Source organism: Pseudopodoces humilis, chromosome 22 (assembly GCF_049639895.1).
Source record: "Pseudopodoces humilis isolate 2021_Gansu_Grassland_sample_001 chromosome 22, ASM4963989v1, whole genome shotgun sequence".
Classification (NCBI taxonomy): Eukaryota; Metazoa; Chordata; class Aves; order Passeriformes; family Paridae; genus Pseudopodoces; species Pseudopodoces humilis.
Genome location: NC_142221.1, coordinates 4,782,194 through 4,807,076, shown reverse-complemented (window position 1 = coordinate 4,807,076; position 24,883 = coordinate 4,782,194). Strand labels below are relative to the sequence as shown.

Below are 24,883 nucleotides of genomic sequence, written 5' to 3'. Positions count from 1 at the left end.
CCTGTGCTTCTGCTGTTCCTCTGTCTGTGCTAAGAGACCCCAGGGAGTCCCAGCACATTTCTGTGGAGCAGCTTTTCATCTGGGATGCCTGGTTTTCCTCCTAAAATAGGCTTCTTGGTGCTCCAACACTTGAAAACCTCCTTTCTCTTGGATGCAAAAAAGTGTTTCTGTGCAAAGGGAGAAAAAATGTCTGTTGTGCTTGGAACTGTCTCCTTTTCATGTCTGTTAGAATTTCTGCATGTGCAGACATTTCGCAGGTGATGCAGGGTGTGTTGGTGATACTGAGCACACCCTGAGTGAGCTGTGAAAAGCCTCCATCAAATTCTACATCAGGAGTCTTAAAATCCTGCCCTGTGCCACAGCCATGAGAGGCAGCTCCACTTGATGGAAAGAATGTGAGTGCCCTTGAAGTACATGAGAAGTGTGGTTTCTAAGCTGGAAGTTGGTGTGTTGGGTGTGTTACTGAATGTTTCACATTTGTGTGGTACCTTCTAGCAGTGGATCCCAAGGCTGGGGTCTGATTTGTAGATTGAAGGTTCGTAGTAGTTACATTTGGGAAAAAAAAAGGATATGCCAAGTCAGTTAATTGTTTATCCACAGTAATAGGAGAAGTCTAAAGAAGAGTTGGAAATAAAATTATGGCATGTCTATTCATATGATGAAGCAGAATAGTTAATTTTCCCTTATTATATTTCTTTATTTTTCCTAAAATTATTGTTTTCTTAAAGTCCAGGCTCTGCTTGAGGGGTTGACAGTGTAAGCAAAAGTGACCCAAGCTATCATCAGGTCTTTCCAAAACAATAACCTGCTAATCCTCCTGGTGGCCTTGTGATGTCCTTTATAAACACTTCAGGTAGAATTAACAAATGAGAGACCACATGCTCTCTGGGGTTTTTCCATTTTATAAATGGTGTGTTTCATGGCTTAAAATCCTTTTGTGTCACCTTCTCAATATCCTCTATAGTCCATGCAGTGCTCTTGCTTCATGCCCCTTGACTCCAGGGCTGCTGAAGATTTCTAGTCCTGATTCTTTCTATGAATGTTCCTTCACTTTGAGATTAATTTTAAAATAGGTTCTCCTGGCACCCTGACTGCTATACGTGTGGGAGGGAGGGATTAGGAGAACACAGCAGCTCTTTCACCATCTGAAAATCCTCTGGTCATGCTGGACTTGCAAAGACTGAGCTGAACCAAGGAAGGGAGGAAATCAGGATGTGCGACCCAACAAAAACCAGTTAGTTGACTTTTGCTCTGGGTATTCCCACCTGATATCAGCTCAAGCCGGAGCCTTCCTTCTCTGATGTTCCAGGCTGCTTTTGTTATTTGTAGTCTTTATTGCAGTAACTCAGTATAATATCTCTAACTTGGCTGGGCAGGCAGAGGAGCTTGCATATTGCTGGCTTGAGACCTCAGTATGGACTGGCAATCAATAAGAAATAGGAAAAGCTGTGAGTTAAATTACAGAGTTGTGGTATCTTCTGTCTGAAACTTCACAGAACAACCCAAGAATCAGGAGAGGCTTAGAGTGGAACTGCAGAGGAACTTCTTGCTCCTGAAAGTTTCTCACCAAGCTGTGTTTTCTGGGACTGTCTGTATTGCAGCACTGCTGCATATCTGGGTATCTGTCAGCTCTCTAGGAATTCAAGGCATTGCATTCCCTAGATCCAGACTGGAGTGCAGCCAGTTACTTGAGGCTGGACAAAGTACTCCCATTTCAGGTGGAAGCATGTCTCCCAGCATGGAATAACTGTGGTCTGTTTGAGGGTCTGTGAATGATTGATGAAGTCCATCTATAGCTGGTCTAGTTCTATATTCACATTTGCTTTTTGGGATTTGTTTGTACCTCTCTCAGTAGGAAAGGTTGGTAAGATTAAGCTGTTTATGCAGCTTGTCAATACAGATGGTTTACTCAGTATTTTGAATTAAGGACCAGCTTTGCTGGCCCCCTCATGATGCCAGCACTGTTATTTGTGTGAACATAAACACTGATGAGACTCTTCACATTCCTGAACTGGCTCACCACATGGTTGTGTGAGCACCAGTGCCAGCAAGAGGGAGAAGATGGGAAAGGTGGGACCAGGGCACTGTGTGTTTAGATGGGGTTAACTGGCTGAAGACCCTCACTCAGTGTCAGCAGGATTTCTTTCCAGCTCATCTCCATGTTTGTCTGTAGCACTTTCCTGCTTCCTGCCCTGCTGCTCCATTGTTCAAGTTTTCAGAGCAGTCACAGGTGTTTTAGTTTTGTGTTTGCTTGTTTAAATATTTGTGCACATTGTCAAGATCCTCTTCTCTCCCTGAACAGTGAAGTGACTCAGCTGAGCCTGACATGGAAAAAGTATCTAGCTCACCCTTTGGAGCATGGCATGGCTTGGAAGGTGCCAATGGTTGTTATTCCTTGATGCTTGGCACTCCTCCCTATTTTCTGTCTGGTATGTGGGCAGACAGAATCAGAGGGAAACCTCAGACCACATGTTACATATCTGCTCTGGGAATGGCTCCGATTAATGATGGGCAGGTAAAGAGGGAGTGAATACAAAGGAACTTCTTCGGTTACTGGAGATGAGTAGCACTGATTTCTTTTTTACACTTTCCTTTATATTCCCACTTTTGCCTGGAAAGGCAGAAAACGTGCAGAGGTATTGCACAGTCTTGTGCTGTTTTCTAAATCTAAATTCAGATATGACATGCTTGATTAAGCATACCAAAAAACCTCATTCTGAAAGAGCTTAGCTTAATAACTTTTGCCCCTTATGAATTCAGCACCAGTCTTTTGCTTTGTTTTAATGATGCAACCTAGGGAGAATGTTTCCTAGCTTTTCCAAAAAAATCCAAATTAAAAAGCTTCTTTCAATGTGTTTTTATGTTTAGGAATTGGAAAAAGAGTGTTCAGCCTTTGTGAGAGTTTAGCATTTGAACTGCATCCTTCTGTGCTCAGCAGTGCATGAGTAAACTAGAGACCCTTTTCCTGCACCCCTGCTCCAATTGGACCAGGGCAGAGGTGTATATATACATTTTGATTTTGCATTTCCTCATGGTGAAGTAGCTTACTTCTGTCTGAAGTTTCTTCCTGTCGCCCCCAACCTTCACAGGAAAAAATACCGGTCCTGCCTTTGCGTCATAGTCCCAGAAGGACTCTTAAAACTTCTTATGTTGTGTCCTGACAACAAAATAAAATGCTGAACTGTTTGGAGGGAACCATTGCTGCAGGCAGTTCTAATTAACTGGAAGCTTTTCCTTTCTGGGAGCATATATTTACTTTCTTACACTGGGAATAATAAGCAATTAGTGCTATGGAGCACCAGGCACTTACCTGCACATCTGAGGGAGGCTGAGAGTAGATCCTGGGGGTGGATAAGTAGAGTAATTCAAATCAAGTGACTGTAGGTGGCTTTATATAGTGGGTTTTATGCTTTTGTGGATGCTTTTTTATTTCTATAGTTACAAAGGGCTTCTACTACTACTTTCTCAAAATAATATGTATTCCCCTGTGGATGAATTAGTGACGTCTGGAATTCCTGAGCAGAAGGCACTGGACTTTGGGGCTTTGGGTTGATTTTTTGAGGGCTTTTTCCCTTGGTTTAAAAAAAAATAATAAATAAAAGAAGAGAAAAAAGCACACTCATTGCAGTGTCAAAACATCTCTATGTTGTAAAGATTTCTGCCCATTGATATTGATAGTGTTCAAGGGCACTAACTGTCCAGGATTAGGTCTCTAGAGAAAAATGATCTCTGCAATCGAATTTATCCTATTTCCTAGTGGCTCTGTGTGTGTTACTTGAAATTTTCTGCATTTCAGCAAATTAGGATAACCTTTGCTGAATTCAGTGCTGAAAAAGCTTAGATGAGTGAGTACAGAAATGATGTGTGGCTGGGAAGGGAACCTTCACCTGCCCTGAAATGGCTGTGAAAATGTTAATACTGCTGCGAGACCTCCTTTGTGTGATCAACTTCAAGGCAAATTGCTTTGATGGATTATTTATTTGTGCATCATTATTTGCTCTGCATGGCTTTTATCCATTTGCTTTTCATGTCCTTTGGTGATTCCCACACCTGTGGCCGCAGCAGGACACTCCCATAGATCCATGCCCCAGACTAAACTCTCCAGCCAGGAGAGAAAATGCAACACAACCACTTTGGGTGGGGAGAGGCAACTGGAGAAAGGAGTTCCAGCTGGTCCCATCACTGGAATTCCATAACTGATGCACTGAAGCTTTTCCAGGCTGGCCAGGGCTCAGGACAGGGGAATGTTGAGGTGTGGGCATGGATCAGGCGTGTGTTTACAGCCAGCCCTGGATAAACCTCTCCTTCTCCATGTTTCTCCTGATCCCTGCTGGGTCTCATGCTGCAGTGGTTCAGTAATACTTGTTTTCTTTTCTTCTTCTCCCCTTCCACCCCCTCCTCATGTGTAATTTGATCTCCGAGGCCTGCTCTTCTGCTTTGGCAGTTTTTTCTGCTCTTGAATGGAAGAAATTAACCACTTAGTTACTGCCAGGACTAACCCCTGTTCACTGGTCCCTCTGGCTCTTCCTGCGGACGTGCTTGGACTTCCACAAGAAAAGCCCACAAAGTCATCAGCTCTGAGCTTCTCTTTTAACCTTTACTCTTACCTTTACTTTTTCATCTGCATTTCCTTGCCCTTTCATTTAAAACAAGTACGGAAATGCTCCCACTCAAGGTCTGAGTCAGTACTTGGCAAAGATATTTCTCTAGAATTTGTTTGCTGATCCTTTCCAGGCATGTATGTTTTCTGATTGTGTCCTGGCTGTGATTCCTCCTGTCCCTGGGCTGGGAGAAAATACGGAACTTAGCAGGATCCCTGAACTGCTGGAATTCTACCTAATGCACAGGAACTTCCAGTCCCTGCTACCTCTTTCACAACCTTAATAAATTGCCTGGACAATGGAAGTTTAGTCGTTAATAGTCAGTAGGAATTTATGCTATTTTTGTGTCTTTAAGGTACACTGCTATTTCTTTTCAGATCTGAAAAGTACAAGAAGCTGCTTTTTTTTTTTCTTTCTTTTCTTTGCAGATGTTTCAAAAAGTGTTCAGTGGAAGAGGCCCAAAACTTTTCCAGTGGTGGCTGATGAGCCCCTTTGGACTTGAATTTAACCTTGCAGGCTTCAAATGCTAATACTCCAAGCAATTCCCTGCAGAGCTCATGACCTGTCTCGTGTTTTTACATGAGTACAGTGAATACAGATCACCATTGCAGGAATTTAGTAGTGCCTTCTGCTTTGTTACTGCCTTAAAAAAATAAGGATTCTGCTCTGTTGCTTGAAAAGAATTTCAAATAGTTGAACATTCCATCTCTGAAATCCCACCACTTCCCAGCCACCTCCTTTGCTCATGAAAATTGCAAATAACAAACATCTGTTAAATCAAGGAGAAAAACCAAGAAATGTACATGCTTTATTGCAAATTCCTTGGCTTTTCCGTTGATGTATACAGTGGACTTTTTGTAACCTGGCTTTTCTTGGTTTTTTGAAGTTTGGACTGATAAGAGTGGGACTTAGTAAGTCCAAGTACCAGAAGTGTTTAATATCTCCCTGTACATGCAGATACCTCTCTGTGCTCTTGCAGGACTATTCCAGCTGTGCTGGATGGTGACTGAAGGAAGAAAAACTCTCTTTGTTCTCAGGTGCTAACTTGCTTTTGTTCAAATTCATGTGTGGGGTTTTTTAAAAATTTTATTTACAATAATACGTATTGTAGAATGGTCAGAGTAGTACCAAGAAGCTTTTGTTTTTAATATGCTGTTTTAACTAGCTGTTGTAAACGTGTCAGCTAGATCTAGAGAAGAGCTTGAATAGGAAGATAGGACAGTGGTCTCTGAAAATGGTTTGTGTGTGAATTGGAAAAGGAGAGACAGAGGTTTCTACATAAAAAGCTGGACGAGAGACACTGGCAGCACTGGTGGAATTGTTCCAAGTCAGGGCAGCGGTGAAGAAAGGCTGACATTTACACACATCTCTGGCACAAAGGTTCATCTGGGCAGAGTGGTAAAACCACTTGAGCCCTGTTTATCTGGGTGTGCATTCCTAATGCCAGTGGTGTTACAGATTCCTAGAGCTCACCAAATAAGCAGTAGGTGTAGATCCCTCAGTGTCCTGGTTGCTTGGGCTTTCTCCTGCAGTGTGTGAATACACTTGGAGATTTTACCAGGCTGATATAGAGCACGTTCTGTGTTCTCAGCCTCTCCTCATTACATGGCAGATATTACAAATGAATCCCAAATGTCATTGCCTTCTTGTTTAGTGCTATCATAGCCAAGAAGTGAAGAACCTTGGAGTATCCTGGAAGAATTAATTGTTTTCATTTGTCTTTTGGAGTAGCTACAAGGTATCTGAACAACCACTTGAGACTAAGAGGTGATGGACTCAGGAGTCAGTTGTTTAAATCTGAGGTGGCTTTTAACTGGCTGAGTGTGGGATGTGCACTCACCTCTAACCCTGCCAACCTTGGGCTCACCTTCTGCTGTGCTTTCTTTGGCAGAAGGAATTTCTCTACCATAACAAAGCTCTCATGACTCAACATGCTCGACTCACTAAAGTTGTTGTATACACTGTAAACAGCTCTACAAGACTCCACCAGAGTTTTTGTGCTGCACGTGTCAAGAAGGTGGTCCCAAACATTTGGCACTTTGTGTCTAAGAGTGGATGAAGTTGTTTAAGGTGGAGGATCTGAAAATCCAAAGGAAAACTGGAACCTGTCAGACAAAGTGGGACTAACCCCCAGGAAAGCAGGCAATGCTGCATTTGCTGTCGGATCAAAACCCAGCTTTGTTGCAGCTGCATCTGTAGCCTGTGCTGTGGTCATTTATGGATTTCAACGTAGGCATCTTTGATTATTTGCATATACACACACACACATTTTTTATCAGGTAATGGTGTTAAGGTGTGTTATTGCACTATGTGAAAAATGCCATCAGAAGAAAGCTGTGTAGCTGTGGGAGTGTCCTGTGGCATGGATGTATTTTTAATCCTAAAGACAGTGACTTATGAATGCCCCAAATCACATGGAATATTACCTAAGAAAAATACATCTCATAAATTCTGTGATTCTACATTTTACATTGCTCCAGAGACAGAAAATTCTGTTTTACAGCTGGCACTGAGTTAGTATTTATCACCTGTGTGGAAATTCTCAACTGCATTTATAGAAGAGAAAGGTAATGCACAGGTAACTGCAACTGTAAGCAATAATTTATTCTTTTTCTGGTACACTTCTTTAATCTTTTGCTTTAACCACTGGTTTGTGATACTTCCATTTCAAGTGACTTTTTCCATCCCAAATCAGCTGAATGTGCCTATCAAAAATTGCCCAGACTTTGGGACTTGAAACTTTCCATGTTTCAGAAGAGGATTTTAAACCAAAATTAAGCTCAGATTTTAAATGGGTGACAAACACTCAAGCTGTTTTTAACAGTATCGCAACAAAATTCACTCCAGCTGCTAACATGTGAGATCATGCCAAAACTCACTTTCTGTTCATGGAGTCCAGTCCTTTTGCTGCTGCTGTCATATGTCTGTGTGATCATTCTCTTTTGGATAAAAATCATCCTCATATTCTGGGTGGCATTAAGAACATAAAGAATAAATATCTGTCTGCTAGAAGCAGTTCAAACACAAAGGCCATTGGCTAAATAGGTTTATGCTCTTGTAGGAGCATGAACAATAAAGGCTAATGGATACTGGATTGCATTAATGAGAGCAGAGCCAGCAGGTCGAGGGAAGTGATTATTTCCCTCTTTTTGGCTTTTGTGAAGCCACATCTGGAGCTCCTTCCCCTGCAGCAGATGCTGAGACCCTGGAGGGAGCTGGCAGGGGCTGGAGCCAGCGCTGCCCCCAGGGGCCAAGGGAGAGAGGGGAGGGAAGGGGTCCCAAAGCTTTCATAACCACCCAACTGGCGGCTGAAAAGACTCTTCTCAGATGTGCACAGCAGAAGGAGGAGAAACAACACTTAAAACTAGCAACAAGACCAAACTGGGTAGGTGTGAGAAGATAAAGTGTTTAACTGCCCAGCAGACTCAAAGTTTAGCTGCATAGAGCCTGGAAAATCCTGATGTAGGGAGACAGCCTCCCTCTGAGCAGGAGCTGGAACTGGAGACCTTCTGAGCCTGCTCCCAACCAAACTATTTTGCCATTCTGTAGCAGAGAGCCTGAGCTGAAGGTTGCATCAGTCACTGCAGTCCAGAAATCTGCACATTTAATGACTGATCTTGTTCTAAGATGCGTATATGACCAACAAATGTGAGAGGGATTAATAGCTGACAGCAGTGAGAGTGGCAGAGGTTGTGTGACACTACCCGTATGGCTTTTATTTCTATATCACTAGTTAATTTCATGGCATTCAGGAATGGCAGAGGCTATTTGCTCAAAGTATTTACAGCCCAGTTTGCCATGACACAAAAGAGGAAATGTTGAAGGATGATGTTTGGAGCACAGGGACCACACAAGCGTGTCTGCCTGGAAGCATAAAGGGAATTAATTTGTTTATCTACAGAGGAAGTTATTCCGGATAGCTCTTTCTGTTTAACTCCCCAAGTGAATGTGTTTCTCCTGCAGTGAGGTTCTTCTGCAAGCGGGTTAATTTAATTTGAGATGAGGCATTCTTCTTCAGGAATAAGAACCCCAGGAGTTCATCAGAAATGTAATCCGCATTAATTCTGCTGGCACTCATTGTATTAACCTTGATTGTAATGGCTGGGTGGTGTTCATGGGGAGCAGCCTTTGTACTGCAGGGAATGCTTCGGGGATACTGTGTTCCTAGAGCTGCAGGAGAAGTGGGCTAGGGATGGGGATGCTTGTGTTTAAGGAAAAGAAGTTGCATGCAGGATGCTTGGTCTGCTCTTAAAACTTCATTTCATCCCAGTTCCCTAAACATGACACTGGACTGAAACATGAGAGGACTGAGCTCCTCCTGTGATTTATGTAACCTTTTTCCTCCAAAACTGTGTTTAACTCCTCTTTTTTTTTTTTTTTTTTCTGGTTGTTTTTGTTTGTTTTTTTTCTCTCTCCCAGTGCAGTTGCACACAAGTTCCCTGTTAGGCAGGCAAGGAACAAATGTTGTTTTTTCTTAAAACTCTGGGGCTTTCATAAAATATAAATTATCCAGAAGTGGAGAGAGGATAGGATAGAGTGGGGAGAACTGTATTGTTGTTTTCCCAATATCCATGAAGGCTGCCAACAGTGGGGATGGGAGCCTCAGCTCTTTGCTGAACTGTCTGAATTGAGGAAATGTTGAAGTTCTCTACCTGCTTTCTGGTGTATTAAATGGGAATATCCGTGTTCATGTTTTCTGAGAGAAAGGTGAAAATGCTTCGAACATGACGCTGTCCTTACTTATATTTCTTTGCTAGAAATGTGACTTGTGGTATTTAAAAAAACAAAAAAAAAAGCGACTTGTCTTATTGCAGTTCACTATGGGTTGAGAGATCAAGGATTTTTTTCCCAGTTGTCTTTCATGTTTTCACCCCATGGATCAGAAGACTGAGGCAAAGTGATGCTGTAAAATAATGTTTAAAGAGTCTGAGCAATGTTTGCTGTTTCGGAGGCACAGACCTCAGATGCTGGAAGCATGCAGAGTTTCCCCTAAAGTATTCAATGTTTGAAAACGTTGGAGGGCAAAAGAGCACAAGCACTAGTCAGAAACCTTGCCAAAATAAACTGTCAGATGTGAAGGCAAGTTTTCAGGGACAAAAATGAAGATCTGCTGCTCTGTTGACTCTGTGTGTGACACACCAAGGGTTCCACACGTTGTGGTGTGCTTTGTGCTAGGATCAGCTTCAGATCTGTGTTTTGCACCCCTGATGAACCCTGCACCCTTGAGCACCTCTTGCTCCGTGCAGCAAAAGCACCCAAGCTTTGGGAGGTGAAAGGGGATTTTTGAGTGGAAATAATGCAGTTGTATACGTACCCAGCATGCTGCCTCCTTTGGAGATAGATAGGTAGATGGATAATATGTGTCTATATAACAAAAATTATGCTTGTTTAAATGGGAAACACACAATAATGCCAAATAATAATCTATAAAAAATGTATAAGCAGAGAGCATTAATTGGTGTGTAGCCTTGAGAAACATGCAGGGGAAAAGGGCACAGTTTGCAGGGGAAAGGAATACTGGGTGATGGGAGAGTGAAAACTTCTGGGCCCTTGTGCCAAAGGAGCAGCAGTAACCGCATTAGCCGAAACCCGAAACCCTGTGCCTGTAATTAGCGCAGAGATGCTCAGACAGGATCCCTGGGCAGGAGCTGCGGCTCCCCCGCCGTTTTTATGCCGGGTTACAAATGGGCATCGCTCTCGGGTTGCCTCTCCCCGCCGCCGGCCGTGTTTGAGCAGCCCCTTCATGGGCTGTGGAATGACGCGCTTGGTGCAGCCTGTGCCGAGCGGCCGCTGTTCCCCGGGCGCTGCATCCCCCCCCTTTCCTCCGCTTGCCCAAACCCGCTGCTTCCCCCTCGGCCTCGGCGGCGCTGGGAGAGGCTCAGGCAGGAGGAGGTTAAGGATCGAGGGCGTTGCTGGATGCCTGATGTCATGGAGGCCGGCGGCGGCTGAGCGAGGGGCCCTTTGTTGGCAGCGGAGCCCCAGCAGCGCCCGGCGGCTGCCGCGCACGGCCGGCTCCGCTGACTCTGCCCCAGCTTGGTTGCCTTCGCTTTTTTTTCCCCCTTCTTACTGCTTTTATTATTTTTTTCTTTTATCCCTCCACACCCCCCCCTCCCCCCCCCCCTTTCCTCTCTCTCCCGCCAAAAGAGTTGGGAAGGAGGGAAGATGGCTGGAGTTAACTCCCCGGGAGAGGAGGCGCGGGGCCCCTGGATTTTCCGCCTCTCGGGCTCGTCCTTGTAATGCTTTTCGGAACGCTGGATTTGGTCTCATTTTCCTGGATATTTCGTTTTAGGCTTCTCCTGGATACGTTGTTTTAGACTTCTCATGGACTTTTTTTAGACTTTTACCGGATCTTTTTAGACTTTTTTGGTTTAGTCCTCTAACGGATAATTCCACATAGAAGAAACTGAAGGAGGGGGGAAGGGAAAACAGACAGCCGAAGCCAAACTCTAACAAATGAAAATGTTGGAGATTTGCTTGAAATTGGTGGGTTGCAAATCGAAGAAGGGGCTTTCCTCCTCCTCCAGCTGCTACCTGGAAGGTGAGTACCCTCATGGGCCGGGGTTGGGACGTGCTCCCGGGGGGCACTGCCCGATCCCATCACCAACACGAGTTTTATCCAGTTCCAAGCTGGGGCCAGGTCTGGGGGGATGTTTGGAGCCGGCCGGGGTCAGATCAATGCGGGGTGAAGAACCGAGCGGTGTCGGCGGCGTGCGGACCCAGGTGCCTTTCATTACTGCAGTTACAGAGGGAGCGCGGCTCTACCATTTATGGTTGTAAAATGTCAAGTGATCTTATTGCCGAGCCCCATAAACAAACCCCTATCTTCAGGCCTCAGCTTTAGTTTCTTTTTTCCGGGGGGACGGGGAAATCTTCCTTATTTTGGACGTGAAAAAACCCAACTCCGTACTCAAGAAGAAAATTTAGATGACTACATCAGTAAAGTACTTTCAGCGTGTGTTAATATGTAACACTTTGATTATCCCCCTTAGTGTGCTTTCCACAGGCATTCGTTTAACTAAATTTTCTTGCATGTTTACTTTTAAAAAGTGATTTTTGAGTCACACCCATGGTTACTTGTAGAGATGTTAAACATATGGACTCAACTGGTGTGGATGGAAAGCTTGGGCGGGGGGGACTTTGGGCTGAGGTCTTGCTTGGCGTGACCTCAAGCAAGATTTGCACCCTGCCGTGGCTTCACACCCTGCCTGTGGCACAGCCTTGTGCTTCCTCCATTCAGCCTCCTCTCTGCACTCCCAGGGCTCTGTCCATCCCACAGGTCCCGGCTCCTTCAACTTCTTTTGTGTTGCTGGATGTTGTTTCAGTAAAAATAATCCTCCTGCCAGGAGGACCGTGCTAACTCATCAAATCAGAGGCACGAAAGGCAGCAGCTGATTTCCAGGGGCCTATCACAAGTCGCTGTTGCTCAACTCTCAAATATTCAGTGCAGAAACGGCCCTCGGAAATTCATAGGTTAGGAATCTCAAAATCTACAAATGGCTGCTTGAGGCAAACTCACTTGAAGAAGTTTTGGATCAAAAGTCTGTATTTATTGGATACATTCAGTGATTATGAGGAATTTTCTGCTCTTTGAAACCAAAGAACAGTTTCCAGAGGACTTTTTCTGCTTATTTAAAGTTTCAGAAACCAAATGGTGGGCAGATGCATGAATAATTTCGATGTTTTTGTGTGACTGAATTCTTCTGTGATCTTTTGAGTGTAGAAAACCTCTGTCTGTGTCCCTGCCTCTGGTATTGCTCAGGGCACATGTGGAGAAGGAGCCCCAAACTGTGCTGGGCCTCCTGTCTGTGCTGCTGGATCTTTCAACACAGCCCCGGGAGAGCAGGCAGAGCATCTGGGGCCTCATTTCCCTCTGCAGAAATGAATGCTGAAGGATGATGTTACAAGGGTGTTGCCCTGACTCTTTTTTGCAAGTTTTCTCTTTTGTGTTCGTTTACAACCACTCCCCCCCCTCCCCAATTTGCAATGCAGTTTCATAATAGGATTAGAGCATAGTTTGACTTGGCCGTATAGGCAGTGTGAGTTAAGAATGTCGGACACAATTGATATTGTAGTATTTCCACCTTCTGCTTCCCTGAGACTGTGGTTGCATATTTGTTTTTGATGATGGCATGGGAAATGCATGTTGAAACGACTTTTACTCAATCTCTCAAGGTAGCTGAGTCTCACTTCTCAACACAGCATGGGGCAAACCCAAAGCCAGTGCCAGAGTGGATGTTAAAGGTGTACAAATGTGGCAACTGCAACCTTAATGTGGCAGTCGTGACATAGTCCATAATTAGCCCAGAACCCCAATAATTGATTTGGGAACTCCTGGAGAGCAGGGTGAGATACTCATCTGAGGAGAAAGAAGTTTTTAAAGAAAAGGATTTTCTATTACTCCTTTCTAAAGCTGAATGTATTCCTAGGTAGCTTTCTTATAAACATTACTATGAGGTTGAAATCATTGTTGAGGACTCCTCCAAAAGAATGGTGATGGCTTGTCCCAAACTCCTGAATTCCAAGAGCACAAGTGAAATCCATTTGCTTGTGTTGCCCTTAAGAATGTAACAAGTTTATGCATATGGTTTTGTTATTTTAAGCTTGGCAGATCATGAGAAGGGGGTAGGGTTGTGTCAAGGGTCAGAAACTCCGGATCATTGCTCCTGGATCCCTGTGAACAGCCTGTGATGGTCAGGCCATTTCCATGCACATCCCTCACCCTCTGTGAAGCTTCTGAAAGAATTAATGAGATGATGGTGATCACATTGGAGGATTTAACTCTGCTGTTGTTATTTTAGTTGTCTGGAAAGCTGAAAGTTTCTTTACTGTAATAGAATAGGAAACGTCAAATATAACTGCTTAAAGGCTGAAAGGTCCCTTAGGTGCTTGGAAAACCAGTTGCAACCAGAAGGATAGATGAAATTTTACTTAATTCTTTATTTTTGTATTCATATGTTAACAGAAATAATTCAGTTCTTGGTTAATAGGTAGCATGGGATGTAACAAAATCAAGTCACACCTTTTGAGAATACTGTGCTGTGTCTGGATTTGGTGTAAGGCTGATTTGGTGTCAGGCACATGTGCAGATGGACGTGTCCTTTGACCAAGTAATCAGAAATGTGATTTTCTTTTCATGGTGGTCTCTTCTGAAAGGCTTTTATGGTCTGTTAGTTTGCAGGAATGAGGGTTGTTTGGAGATGCTCTGTGTGTGGTGTGGTGGGCTGGCAGGTGCTGTGGCCCATGGCTCTGTGCTGCTGTGCAAGGGCAGACTGTCCTGCTCCCTGAAAAAAAAATCTTCTCTTAACTTGATCAAAAATAAGTTCAAACTGCTTCTAACAATGACTGAGTTTTCATATTGATGTTTGAGCTGGGCATTTCTTTGCCCTCATTTCTATTCCCACTAGTAAATATTATTTTAAAATGTGACAGATTTGAATTTTTCTCCTCTGCTTTCTCCTTTCTGCCTTTGCCAAAATGAATAATTCCTCACACACTTCACACCAAGAAAGGGTAAAGAGTAGAAGGGAAGAGGCACAGCGAGTACTGCTGCCAATCTGATCAGGAAAACAGAATGTGTTCATGTCCCAAATAGGGGCTGAAATAGTCTTGCTGCCTTTTTGGGCTTTGCTCTACCACTGAAAGGCAACAGCCTTGTTTAAAACCTGTCAGTGTTCTCTGTGAAGTTTAGAAACATTTTGGGGACACTAGTAAAGTCCTTTTGTTTACTGATTGAAAAGACTCCTGTCCTGCCAGCTGTCAGACTGTCTCTTTCCCCCCCCCCCCCCCCCCCCATAATTTATTTCTTTTAGTGTCTCTTGTTACAGTCAGGGTAGACAAGTCTGGGGAGGAGTGGCAGCCTGTACCCATTGCCCTGTTCCTGGAGAGGGATTTTTGTAATGCATTTGGGCAGATATTAAGCCAGACCTAAATTGGCAGCACAGCAACTCATCTGCCCCAGCTTCACTGGGATCAGCAGGCAGGGCTTTGGTCACTCTGTTAGGGAGAGCAAGTGCATTAACCTGGAGTTGCTGCTTCCCTTCTGTTTGTTTCCTCTCTTCCCTGGCTATTTTCTGCTGCTCACCTCATGACCTCTCATCTACCACCACTCAGTAGAGTTCTTGCTGTTATCCACATTTCTGGATTTGTGGTGGCTTCTTAGTTATGTGTTTGTTCCAGTGGTTCTTCTTTGTCCCATCTTTGTTAAAAAATCTGGTTCCTGGTGCTTGCTACAGTTTCCCATGAGATGTGGTGAGGAAAAGTATTACCATTTCACAGGAAGTGGTAACTGTTTTCAGACCTAAAACAGATCATCCACAGATATGTCAGTCCTTCCCTGAGCAGTCTGTGGGACTGCTTAGTAAAACAAGGGAATATAACAGTAAATCGTGATGATTCTTGCTTGGTACTTTCCCTGCCCAGGGCACAGAATCAGACAGACTTCCCTACTTCAGCTTCTTCAGTAAGGAAACAAAACCAAAAGCTATAAAAGTGAGGTTGTCAGAAATACTGAAGTGTCATTGAAGTTCACTTGAATCTAGTTACTCTTCCCCCTTCCTCTCCCAGAGGTTATTGCCTAAGGTCAGGCAGAACTTAGTGGCAGATCTGGGAGTAAAGTTCAAATTTCTGTCTGCCATACGCACAGTTCCACTCCATCCATCTACAGCTATGATTAGCTGGCTGGAGAAAGATGTTTGCCATGTCACTAAGGGGTTATAAATGGAATAAATTCAGTGAATGAGCTCAGGTAGAACCTACAGGTCTGTGTAAGAGTGAACTTGAAGACAAATCCGTCAAAACAACCCACAAACAAACCAACAAAACAAAATACAACAGTAAAAGCCCCCAAATTATGAAATCATCTCATGGAGGAGTGGGAGATGCCGCATCACCAGGGGTGCTCAGACAAGATCCAGCACTGCAGCTGATTGTGAGGGTCTGTTTGAGCCTGGACAAGGCAGCAGGAGCCATGGGTGCCCTTGTTCTATGGTGGTATTCAGCAGTCTTGGTATTAGGAGCAATGGAGATTCCTGGTGTTCCTGTGGAAGGAGCACAGCAGGAGGACAGTGCCTTGCTGGAGGGGAAATAGGGCAGCACAGCTGGGGAGTGGGACTGGATCAGTTTCTGCAACACATCATCTCTGTGTATAAATACACAATGTTTAAAAAGTGGTATTTATCCTCATGTTAGCTCTAAGAAGGTGGACTTTCTAAATATTAGCCAAGAGCAGAAAAAACAGCAATTGTCATTGTTGTAGAAGGATCTGTGGCCTGGGCTGTGGAGTGGATAATGGGAGAGGCTGAGCCTGATCTCACCAGAGGGATGAGTCTGAAATAAAACATGAGTCCTTCCTTCTATTTGGAAAGATCTGGTTTGCAGGTTCTTTAATTTTATATTTAAATCCATGTTCCATCCAGCACAGGGAATCTGTGAGAGCTGCTAAGGAAAAACACTGAAACAGAGAGGCAGCCTCTCCATCATATGTGCTCAGAGTTGGAAACATTTGGAAGTATTAAATCTGCATTGCAGTTCTGCCATTTATCTAAATTTCTTCCAGGAGAAGAGAAGAGGGAATATAGAGAAAGGAGAAGGCCTAGGTGGCATGTGTTGTGCCTCCAAAGAGATTACTAGATGTGTTCTGCACTCCTTTGCTCTCCAAACCTTGTGGAAAAAATGCCAGTACAGTTTGTAAGCCCACAGGATGTTTGTTTTGTAGGGAGACAGGAGGTCTCCTCCTTCCCTTGGGACTGCCTTGAAGTCAGCTATGGGGGAGCCAAGTGTAATTCTGTGCTCCTGCCTGTTTTCCAACCCTTCCCTTGCACTGTGAGGGAAACATGCTTGCGTGGATCTGGACCAGAATTGTTCACATCTGAGAAGTTCTCACACAGCTCCTAACAATGATTCATGGCTCTGTATGAACAGTAATGAGCAGGAGATAGTTACACTTACGAAACCTTTTAGTGTGCAAGCATAAATACCTTCTGGTAAAAACTTAATTTAGGGGGGAAGTGATGACATTCTTATGGCTAATGCCTCAAAATACAAGCTGCTGTTGTCTTATTTCAAAGTCTGCATCATTTTAATTAACAGTAATCATTTAGTTGATGTTAGTGGAAAACTGAATTACAGTGCTGCTTTAGGACTCCTATCAGGAACCCAGGTGTTATCCAGAGCACGGTATGATCAGAGTAATAAATTGCAGCCTTGCTGGGATGCAGCATAAAACAAAGTGGATGTGTGGAAGGAACAACAGTGCAGCGATAACAGATTGAATTACACTCGCTTCCTGCCCCATCACCATGCCAGGATGGCCTCCTGTAGGTACAGCAGCCAAGGTTGATTTATTAGGAGGAATCTGGCCCACTGAAGATCTCTGCAGTGCTGTAAAACTGTAGTTAAAACCAGCAGTAGGAGGTGAAGAAGCTGTGTTGTATTGAAAAAGACCCTCTATAGGTAGGAACAGCAACAGCTAATTCCTGCTCCGAAGGACTGGAATGTCTGGGCGGATTTGCTGGAGAATTGCTCAGAGGGATAAATGCTGCTGACAGCTGGCTGTACATGGCTCCCAGATGGACATGTCCTGACTGCTTCTCTCGCTTCATGGTTTTGTGTCCTCAGTCTGCTGACAGTCTCCTCTTGGGGCCCAGACCTTTAAAAGTGTGTTTTGTCACGGTCCATCAAGCTTCTGCTACACTCGGGTCACCACAATTCTGCTCTTTCCTTTATGCTCTTCTCTGTGTTGACTCAGGGCCTCATCCTCCCTTTCTGGACACTCTTCAAGCTTCATTCACCACTTTCCCCACCCCAGTTGTTAGCTTGGGGTTCTTACCTTCTGGAAAAACCAGCCCCTCTCAGCCCAAGGGCTGTGTCTGGCATCTCCCCATCGTGCTCTCCTGCACAGCATGTTCACACACAGCCCACACCTCTGTTGGGGTGCCTGTGGCTGCACAGGAGGGTCAAACTGGGAGAGACAGAAGGTACAAGCATCCTCTGATTTCACTGGGAGACCGGTGCGGTTTTCCAGCTTAGCAAATTCTCATGTGTGTGTTGAACAGCCCTTGCTCTTGGCGGTTTTTGGTTCTGCAGGCGTTATCACTGAGTCAGTGTCTGTAGGAATGTCATCGAGCAAAAGCAGCCTTCCCTGACTCCTGTACCACAGCTCGTGGGTGTTGTTGGTGGCTGGCACGGTGCTGTCTCACAGCTGAATCGGAGCACATACCTTGGCATCCGTGGGTAGTGAGTCAGTCCCAGCCTCGCCACAGCCTGAGCACGAGGGAGGGATTCTTATGGAGCGCTTGGCTTTGCTCCCACATCCCCATCCCTGTCTGTGCCTGAGCCATCCTCCACGAGTTGGAGGGGAGCCTGCCTTGGATTTCCTGCCTTCCTGTCGAATCAGTGCCCTGTGTGGGAGGCATTTTCCTTCCTAACAGAGGTTATGGTCCATCCCACGGAGCAGGGGGTGCTGCTTTGTCCAATATTTGGAGGAGAGCATCACAGCATTGCTGCTTGCTGAGGTTGTGTGTCTGCCGCTTGCAGCTCTGCTGTGTGTCTGTTCCAGGTGTTCACTGATGGTTTCACTCCTTGGAGTATCACCAGTCACTGCAGTGCCCTGTGTTTGATAAGGGAGCTTAATGAGCTTGACAGGATCAAAGCGTTTTCATGGTAAAATGATTATAGCTTAATTTATGAAAGTGGATTTTCTGTTCCTTTCTTCATTGTCATTCTCGAGGGAAACCCAGGCTATTAAAATATATTCTCCTGCGGGACACAGGAAGAAGAAGCCAGGATGTCAAGGTGCTTTAAAATAACCACCCAACACACTACCACATTTTCTGACTGTGGATTCATTTAGAAAGTGGAATTATTTAACTGCTCTGATTCACTATGGAAATATATCTCCCTGCAGTTACAGTTTGGCTAGGAAAAAAGGCCCAGCAGCGTCTGTATTTGCTATTTTGCTCACATACATGATATACATTTTCCAACAAATACAATAGTACTCATATACATAAATGACCACCCAGAGAGCCTTTACCAGTGGCTCTGTGTGTGGACCAGCACAGCAAGGATGCCAGATTGTCTTTGGGTAATTAGTGGCCACCACTACTATTCACACTTTCGCTATCAAAGATAATATTAGAAAATAATGTGTATTGTTATGATTTGTAGGGTTGAATTTTGAGGGGTTGGTGGGATTTTTTTTTTTAGCATTTCCCCATTGGGAAATAAAATATGTCCCAGTCCACACTAAACTTCCATGTCTCTTCTGGTGCCAGTTGCATCAGTTCTTCACAGTTTACTGGCACAGTTTGTACTGAGTTTCTAAGCCAAACAAATGGTGGCGTTAAAACCATTATTTGACGGGATTGCATCTCTATAGCAGCACAGTGCTACTGAGTATTGTGCTCCCAGGTGACCTGACAGTCTAGAAAACACTTGGCATGGGATTTCTGTGACCAAAGCCCTGTCTGTGCAGAGGAGAGGTTCAGCAGACAGGGGCCGATGCTGTGTAATTTAGGGCAGTTCTGTGGCGCAAGGGGCTGCTGTGACAGTGCTGTGTTTCCTGCCCCCAGAGCCACACTGACGCAGTGGTTTGTGTGTAACACTGTGACCTCACTCAACAAACTCATCCAGATGGAGAATGACCCTTCAAAATACGAGAGTTTCATAGCTTATTGTCCTGGCTCTGTGCCACTGCAGTCAGACATGGCGCTGCCAGCCCATTTGGGGGTAGTGTGGTAAAGAGTGAGGGGGCACAATTATCTGGAGCATTTCTGCTCCAAACTCCACAATCCTTCACTCCAAAGTGAAGGACTTGCAGGAACAACTGCAGTAGAATTCCCTGAGGTATTGGGACTTGCCTGATACTTACTGAATATTACATGCCTATTGTGCTGCGGTGTACAAAAAACTTCGGAGGTTGGTTTTTACTCATCTATTAAGCTCAGTTTTCAGGAATCTGTGTCTTTAGAGGTGTCTCAGGGTTCCTAAAATGTATGAAGTATGCTCAACACTGCTCTGGTTTGAGAGTGATGGGCAGGAGAGAGGGCAACAAAAAAGACACTGCCTTGTCCTCAAATAAGAAGAGGAATGATTAAAAATACGGTGAAGAACAGAAAGACCTAACTCCTTAAATACCATGTCTTATAAATCTTGCCCTGCTTGGCTCCATTTGCTGCACATTCTGGCCATTTCATTTATAGGATAATTAAGGGATTTACCTTTTAAAGGTCCTGGGTTTGTTTTCAGATCTAACCATTCCAGCAGTTAGGTATGAGCCAAAGGATTTACAGGCAGCAAACAGCCTACGTGAGCTGCATTTACTGGAGGGATGGAGAGGGGCTTTCCCTTTCTTGCATTTCTTGAGAGGCAGGAGCTGGGGGCTCTGGGAAGTCTGGGGACAGCTCTGGAACAAGAATGTCCTGCCTTTGTGGGGATCTGCATTAAGGCACTGTCCGTATCTGTCCTGTGATGCACGAGGAGCACACGTGTCACAAAACAATGCAACTTAGGAAGTCGGAGTGTGTGGGTTGGCCAGATGGATTTTATCAGCCAAAATGAACCTGCTTTTTCCTTTCTCTCCCTCTTTCTCCTCCAGAAGCCCTTCAGAGACCGGTAGTGTCAGACTTTGAGCCGCAGGGTCTGAGCGAAGCAGCTCGCTGGAACTCCAAGGAAAACCTTCTCTCCTGCCCTAGTGAAAATGACCCCCATCTCTTTGTTGCACTGTATGATTTTGTGGCGAGTGGGGACAACACTCTCAGCATAACTAAAGGTAAGGTCACTGGCCAGAAATCCACTGGGAGTGTGGGAGAAGGTGTAGGAAGGAAAGTTGTTGTGAAATAATTAAGTTTTACACCAAACCCTATTGATTTTTTTTACTGTGGGAAATTATCTTAAACAAATACAAACATTTCACAAAGTCATGAACTTTTTAGAGGTTATAACTGTCTTTTTTTATTGAACTGGGCAAGAAAATTTGTCAAAACTAAAGTGTCCATTAGGAGCAAGAATTTGAACTGAGAGATTAAGCTGATTTTGGAGGCTGGCCTCTTATTTTCACAGTTCTCCAAAACACAGTCCCTTTATGAAAAATGACTACAGATATAAGGACCAGAAAGACTGAGTAAGAAAACACTGCATGTACTCCAAGTCACATCTGCTTACCATCCTAATTGAAATTTTTTTTTTTATTGTTTATCCATTTTAGTTCTTTCCTAGCTCCAAAAAAGCCAGCTCAGTTCAAATAAAATTTGCTGGATTCATTTTTTAAACTCAAGCAGTATTGGAGCTGGTGCAGAACTGCAGGAGAGCCTAAAAATCTGAAGCATGTGACTTTATTTGGCTTGGAGAGGTCCACTCAAGCTTGAAGAGAAACACATGCTCCCTGCTGAGTCAGATACCTATTCTTACAGGAGATTATTTAATAATCTGTTAGGCAGAAAGAACTTATCTTTGTCCTCAGCTCCCAGGCTTGCCATGTCTAAATACATTTTCTTTTCCCCAAGGTGAAAAGCTCCGTGTGCTGGGCTACAATCACAATGGGGAGTGGTGTGAGGCGCAGACCAAGAACGGGCAGGGCTGGGTCCCCAGTAACTACATCACCCCAGTGAACAGCTTGGAGAAGCACTCGTGGTACCACGGGCCGGTGTCCCGGAATGCCGCCGAGTACCTGCTGAGCAGCGGCATCAACGGCAGCTTCCTGGTGCGGGAGAGCGAGAGCAGCCCCGGCCAGAGATCCATCTCCCTGCGCTACGAGGGGAGGGTCTATCACTACAGGATCAACACTGCCTCTGACGGCAAGGTGAGCCCCAGGCTGTGCAAAACCTTGCTCTGGGGTGTTTGGTCTGCACGAGGTCAAGCGGTAGCAGTCGAACTGAGCGGTTCCGAGCTCTGCTCACGGGGCTCATCATCTGTAGCTACAGTAAAACATGAGATTCTGACATGGGCTGGGACAAAGCAGTTCTATTCCTTTAGCAAACTATGTAATCCAGATCAGCAGTGAAACACTTTAAGGGAGAAAATAGTACAGATAGAGCAGAATCTAATAGATCATTAATAAGAGATTCTGAGAATTCTTGTCCCTTATGTTCAAAAGATAATCTCTTTGACTGTCAAATCAGAAAAGTTAGCGCCTGTTGCTAATAATCCTATAAGTATTAGGGACAGAATGCTTTCTGAGGTATTCTGCAGTATTTTTAACTACTATTTTGATTTCTCTACAGTATTTCAGCGTGATCATTGGAGACGGGTAGGCACTTTCACTTTTATATGGGCTTTGTCCCCAGTTCCTTCATTTTTTCCCTAGATTGTTGTGTGCTGTAGCAGTGTTGCAATGCTGTGCTTTGTGGATGCTGCAGAGAAATGTTAGCATAAAAGTGTAGTTTTCCAGAGATTTTTGCTATAATTTCATGGAAACATTTCTTCTGGCATTGGATTTTGGAAAATGTTGTGTTTTAACAAATCTATTTTAAGCAGTGTCTCTTTAGATCCTGTGCAGAAGTTGAAGTGTGGGTCTGGAGCATGGCTGCTGAGGCTCTTCTTGCCAGCATCTAATAGATGACAGATTCTGTGCCATTAAATTTCTTCAAAAGAAAAAAATAAAAGTAATCAAGCATAGTAGCAGCCCACTGTGCCAAATTTTCCTTTGTCCTGTGAGAGCTTTACTCTTCTTGCAGCAATACTGACAGCAAAACCTTTGGTATGAAAACACAGGGAACCAGTACACTGTGTTTCCTATTTATCAGATTCAGCACTCTAAAACACCCAATAAGATAACCAGATTTTGTTCAGTGATGAAATACTTTTAGTCTGCTTTAGCAAACGTGTTGTAATTGAGGCAATTCTGACTGTGTTATTTAAAGTAACATATTTCCAGCTTATGGCATTTTGATTCTTCCTTCTCCCTCCCATGTAGACACTCTGTGGTCAGCACCAGGTCTGTGAAGTGCTGACATGCAGCATACTTGAAGGGCTACATGGCAGTCTGGAATATTATTCCTCCTCCTGTCTCTGTAGTGGATATTCCTTCTATTCCCATAGATGCTGGCAGATGAGCAGTGCTCACATATGAATGTTTTGAACCGAAGGCTCCTTGGGTTGGTGTAAATAAGCATGTGTCCGTGAGGAGATAGCACATGTTCTCCATTTGAGCTGTAATAGAGTTCGGCATATGAAGGCTTTCATCCCAGCAGAGCTGTTTTTATCCCAGAAAAACAGTTCTGCAGAGCTCCAGTAAGCCATTCAGGTCTCTGTTAGCCAGGTTAACCGTTTGTTTTCCACAAAGTTGCCTGCATTGGTGTTTTTGAGAAAAAGTGCAGGTTGGAACAATTCACTAAAGCAGATTTGCAGCTCACGGTAGTTGGAAATACAAAACTGAGCAGCAGTGACCGAGACCTGTGGCTTTTGGGCGTTGCAGGATCAAGCAAAGACCACAGTCCTCCTGATGCTGTGCCAAGTGCCAGCATCCCTGCAGAAGGGGCAGTTTGCCATGTCCATGCATCATGTGCTGCAGTTGGCAGCCTGGCTGTTAAACCTCATCGGTTTCAATTTGCGTTAATGAGCTGGGCAGTGAATTGCGACATCTTAGCGGCAGATGTGCTGCTGGGCTGGGAACACTGTGCTCTCCCAGCACCCTGTCCCTGGCTGTCGAAGCTGAGGAGCTGGGAAGAGAAACAGCCAATATCCCAGTTTGTCCCTCTGTGGAATGGAGACTGCCGGAGCAGGTCCTGCTCTGAGCTGCTCGCGTTGCGCTCTGTTTATTGCCGGCTTCACAGCAGATCATGGCTGTGCTGGAGGAAATCTCTTACCTTCACTGCCTTGAGCACCTGGGGCCCTCTCAGCCTGCTGTATCATTAGTCAGCCTGTCCAGGGAATTTAATATCTCCCAGTGCTGCAGTAAGGATGAATGGCTTTGGTGGGATCATATCCTGTGCCTGACAGAACACGCTTCAGGAGGAAAAGGTATTAGAGGAACATGTGGAGCAGCTGCTGCTCAGCATGGTGGTGTGTCCTGCATTGCAAAGCCTTACCCAGACTTTTTCCTGGGGGAAAACTGAAAGGACTAGAGAGATCAGAGGTTTGTACATCTTAATTTTAGTACAAATTATATTGACTCCGTTGGCGTTCAACAACTTCAAAAAAATTTTCTCTTTATTTCCCACTTAAATGGGTCATATTTTTCTGGACCACCCTCTAATGTTTTGTTTTGTTGGTTGGGGTTTTTTTGAGGCAGGTATTAAAAGTGACCCTTCTTGATTTGGCTGGCACAGTTCAGCCAGTCATCTGGTAAACCACTTCTGTGGTACAGAGGACTTGGTTTTCCTGACTTGATAATACTTGAGGGAAAACCTCCTATTGAGTAACCCAAATGAATAAACACCCTTGTCCAGACAGTTCTTCAAATTCTGCTGTCCTCAGCAGGAAGGAAGCAGGACTGGGGTCCTGCTTGAGTCTCTTGGATCCTCCAGTGGCTGAATTGGATGCAGACTTGAACCTTCATGGATTTTTTGTTGTGGATGTTCAGTTTTCCCTGCTGAGTGAGGAGTGGGACTGCCATTGGATTCAGGATTGTGCTGAGGTTAGCATGGGCTAGCTTAACCACCTGTGTAAAATACCCCAGCCAGGAAAAAGAGATGTGGGCTGGTGGCAGAAGTACAGATGAGCTGCCCATTTGTGCAAGCAGAGCCCATTGGAACAGGGCTGGTGTTTATGGTTTGTTTGATACACAAAAATTGACCAAATAATGTCTCAACAACATAGCCAGGAAGCAAACTTGAATCCCTACGAAACTCAGGTGCTGGGTCTCTCACCTCTGTGGGAGTACAAGTCAGCAGCACCATGTGGTTTTCTTGTTGGGTGTCATCAGTGAGAGGTTAGAAAAATCCTGCCTACAAAATAATTGCATTTACTTACTGGTGGAAGTTTATCTTAATGTAAATGGAAAACTTCATGAGTGTTAAGGCATGGAGTGTTGTTTTTGTGGCCTGGAAAGGGCAGTCCTGTCCTCCTCTTACTGCAGGTTTTCTCTGAAATCTTTGGCCATTTATTTAGCTTCTTTCTCTCTCTATAACAGGATCATACAATCTGTCACACTAAATACAGATAGCTCTAATTTTCATGAGATATAAGTTGTCATAAAACCATGGGGGAGCTTCCTTCTCCATGCTTCTCTAATGCTTCCAAGTAATCCTGGAGTTCAGCTTTTTCTACGTCCGTATTTTTAGATTTCAGTTCTCAGTGTAGCATGGGAACTGCTCATACCACTGCAAGTACTTCAAGTCATTCCC

The 24,883-nt window shown here is 44.5% G+C and overlaps 1 protein-coding gene across 2 annotated transcripts in view; it reads left to right on the top strand.

The window, feature by feature from the left end:
* The window catches only part of ABL1 (ABL proto-oncogene 1, non-receptor tyrosine kinase), a 77,399-nt gene that overhangs the window by 34,418 nt on the left and 18,098 nt on the right, over positions 1 to 24,883 (top strand). The window contains exons 1-3 of one of the 2 annotated variants that reach the window (XM_005527280.3): positions 10,583 to 11,139; positions 20,197 to 20,370; positions 21,104 to 21,399. In XM_005527280.3, coding sequence (XP_005527337.2) covers positions 11,055 to 11,139; positions 20,197 to 20,370; positions 21,104 to 21,399 — 555 coding nt within the window. In that variant the 5' untranslated portion in view covers positions 10,583 to 11,054. Of the gene's footprint in view, positions 1 to 10,582; positions 11,140 to 20,196; positions 20,371 to 21,103; positions 21,400 to 24,883 lie in introns of those variants that run through there. The other variant, XM_005527279.3, reaches the window with a different exon arrangement.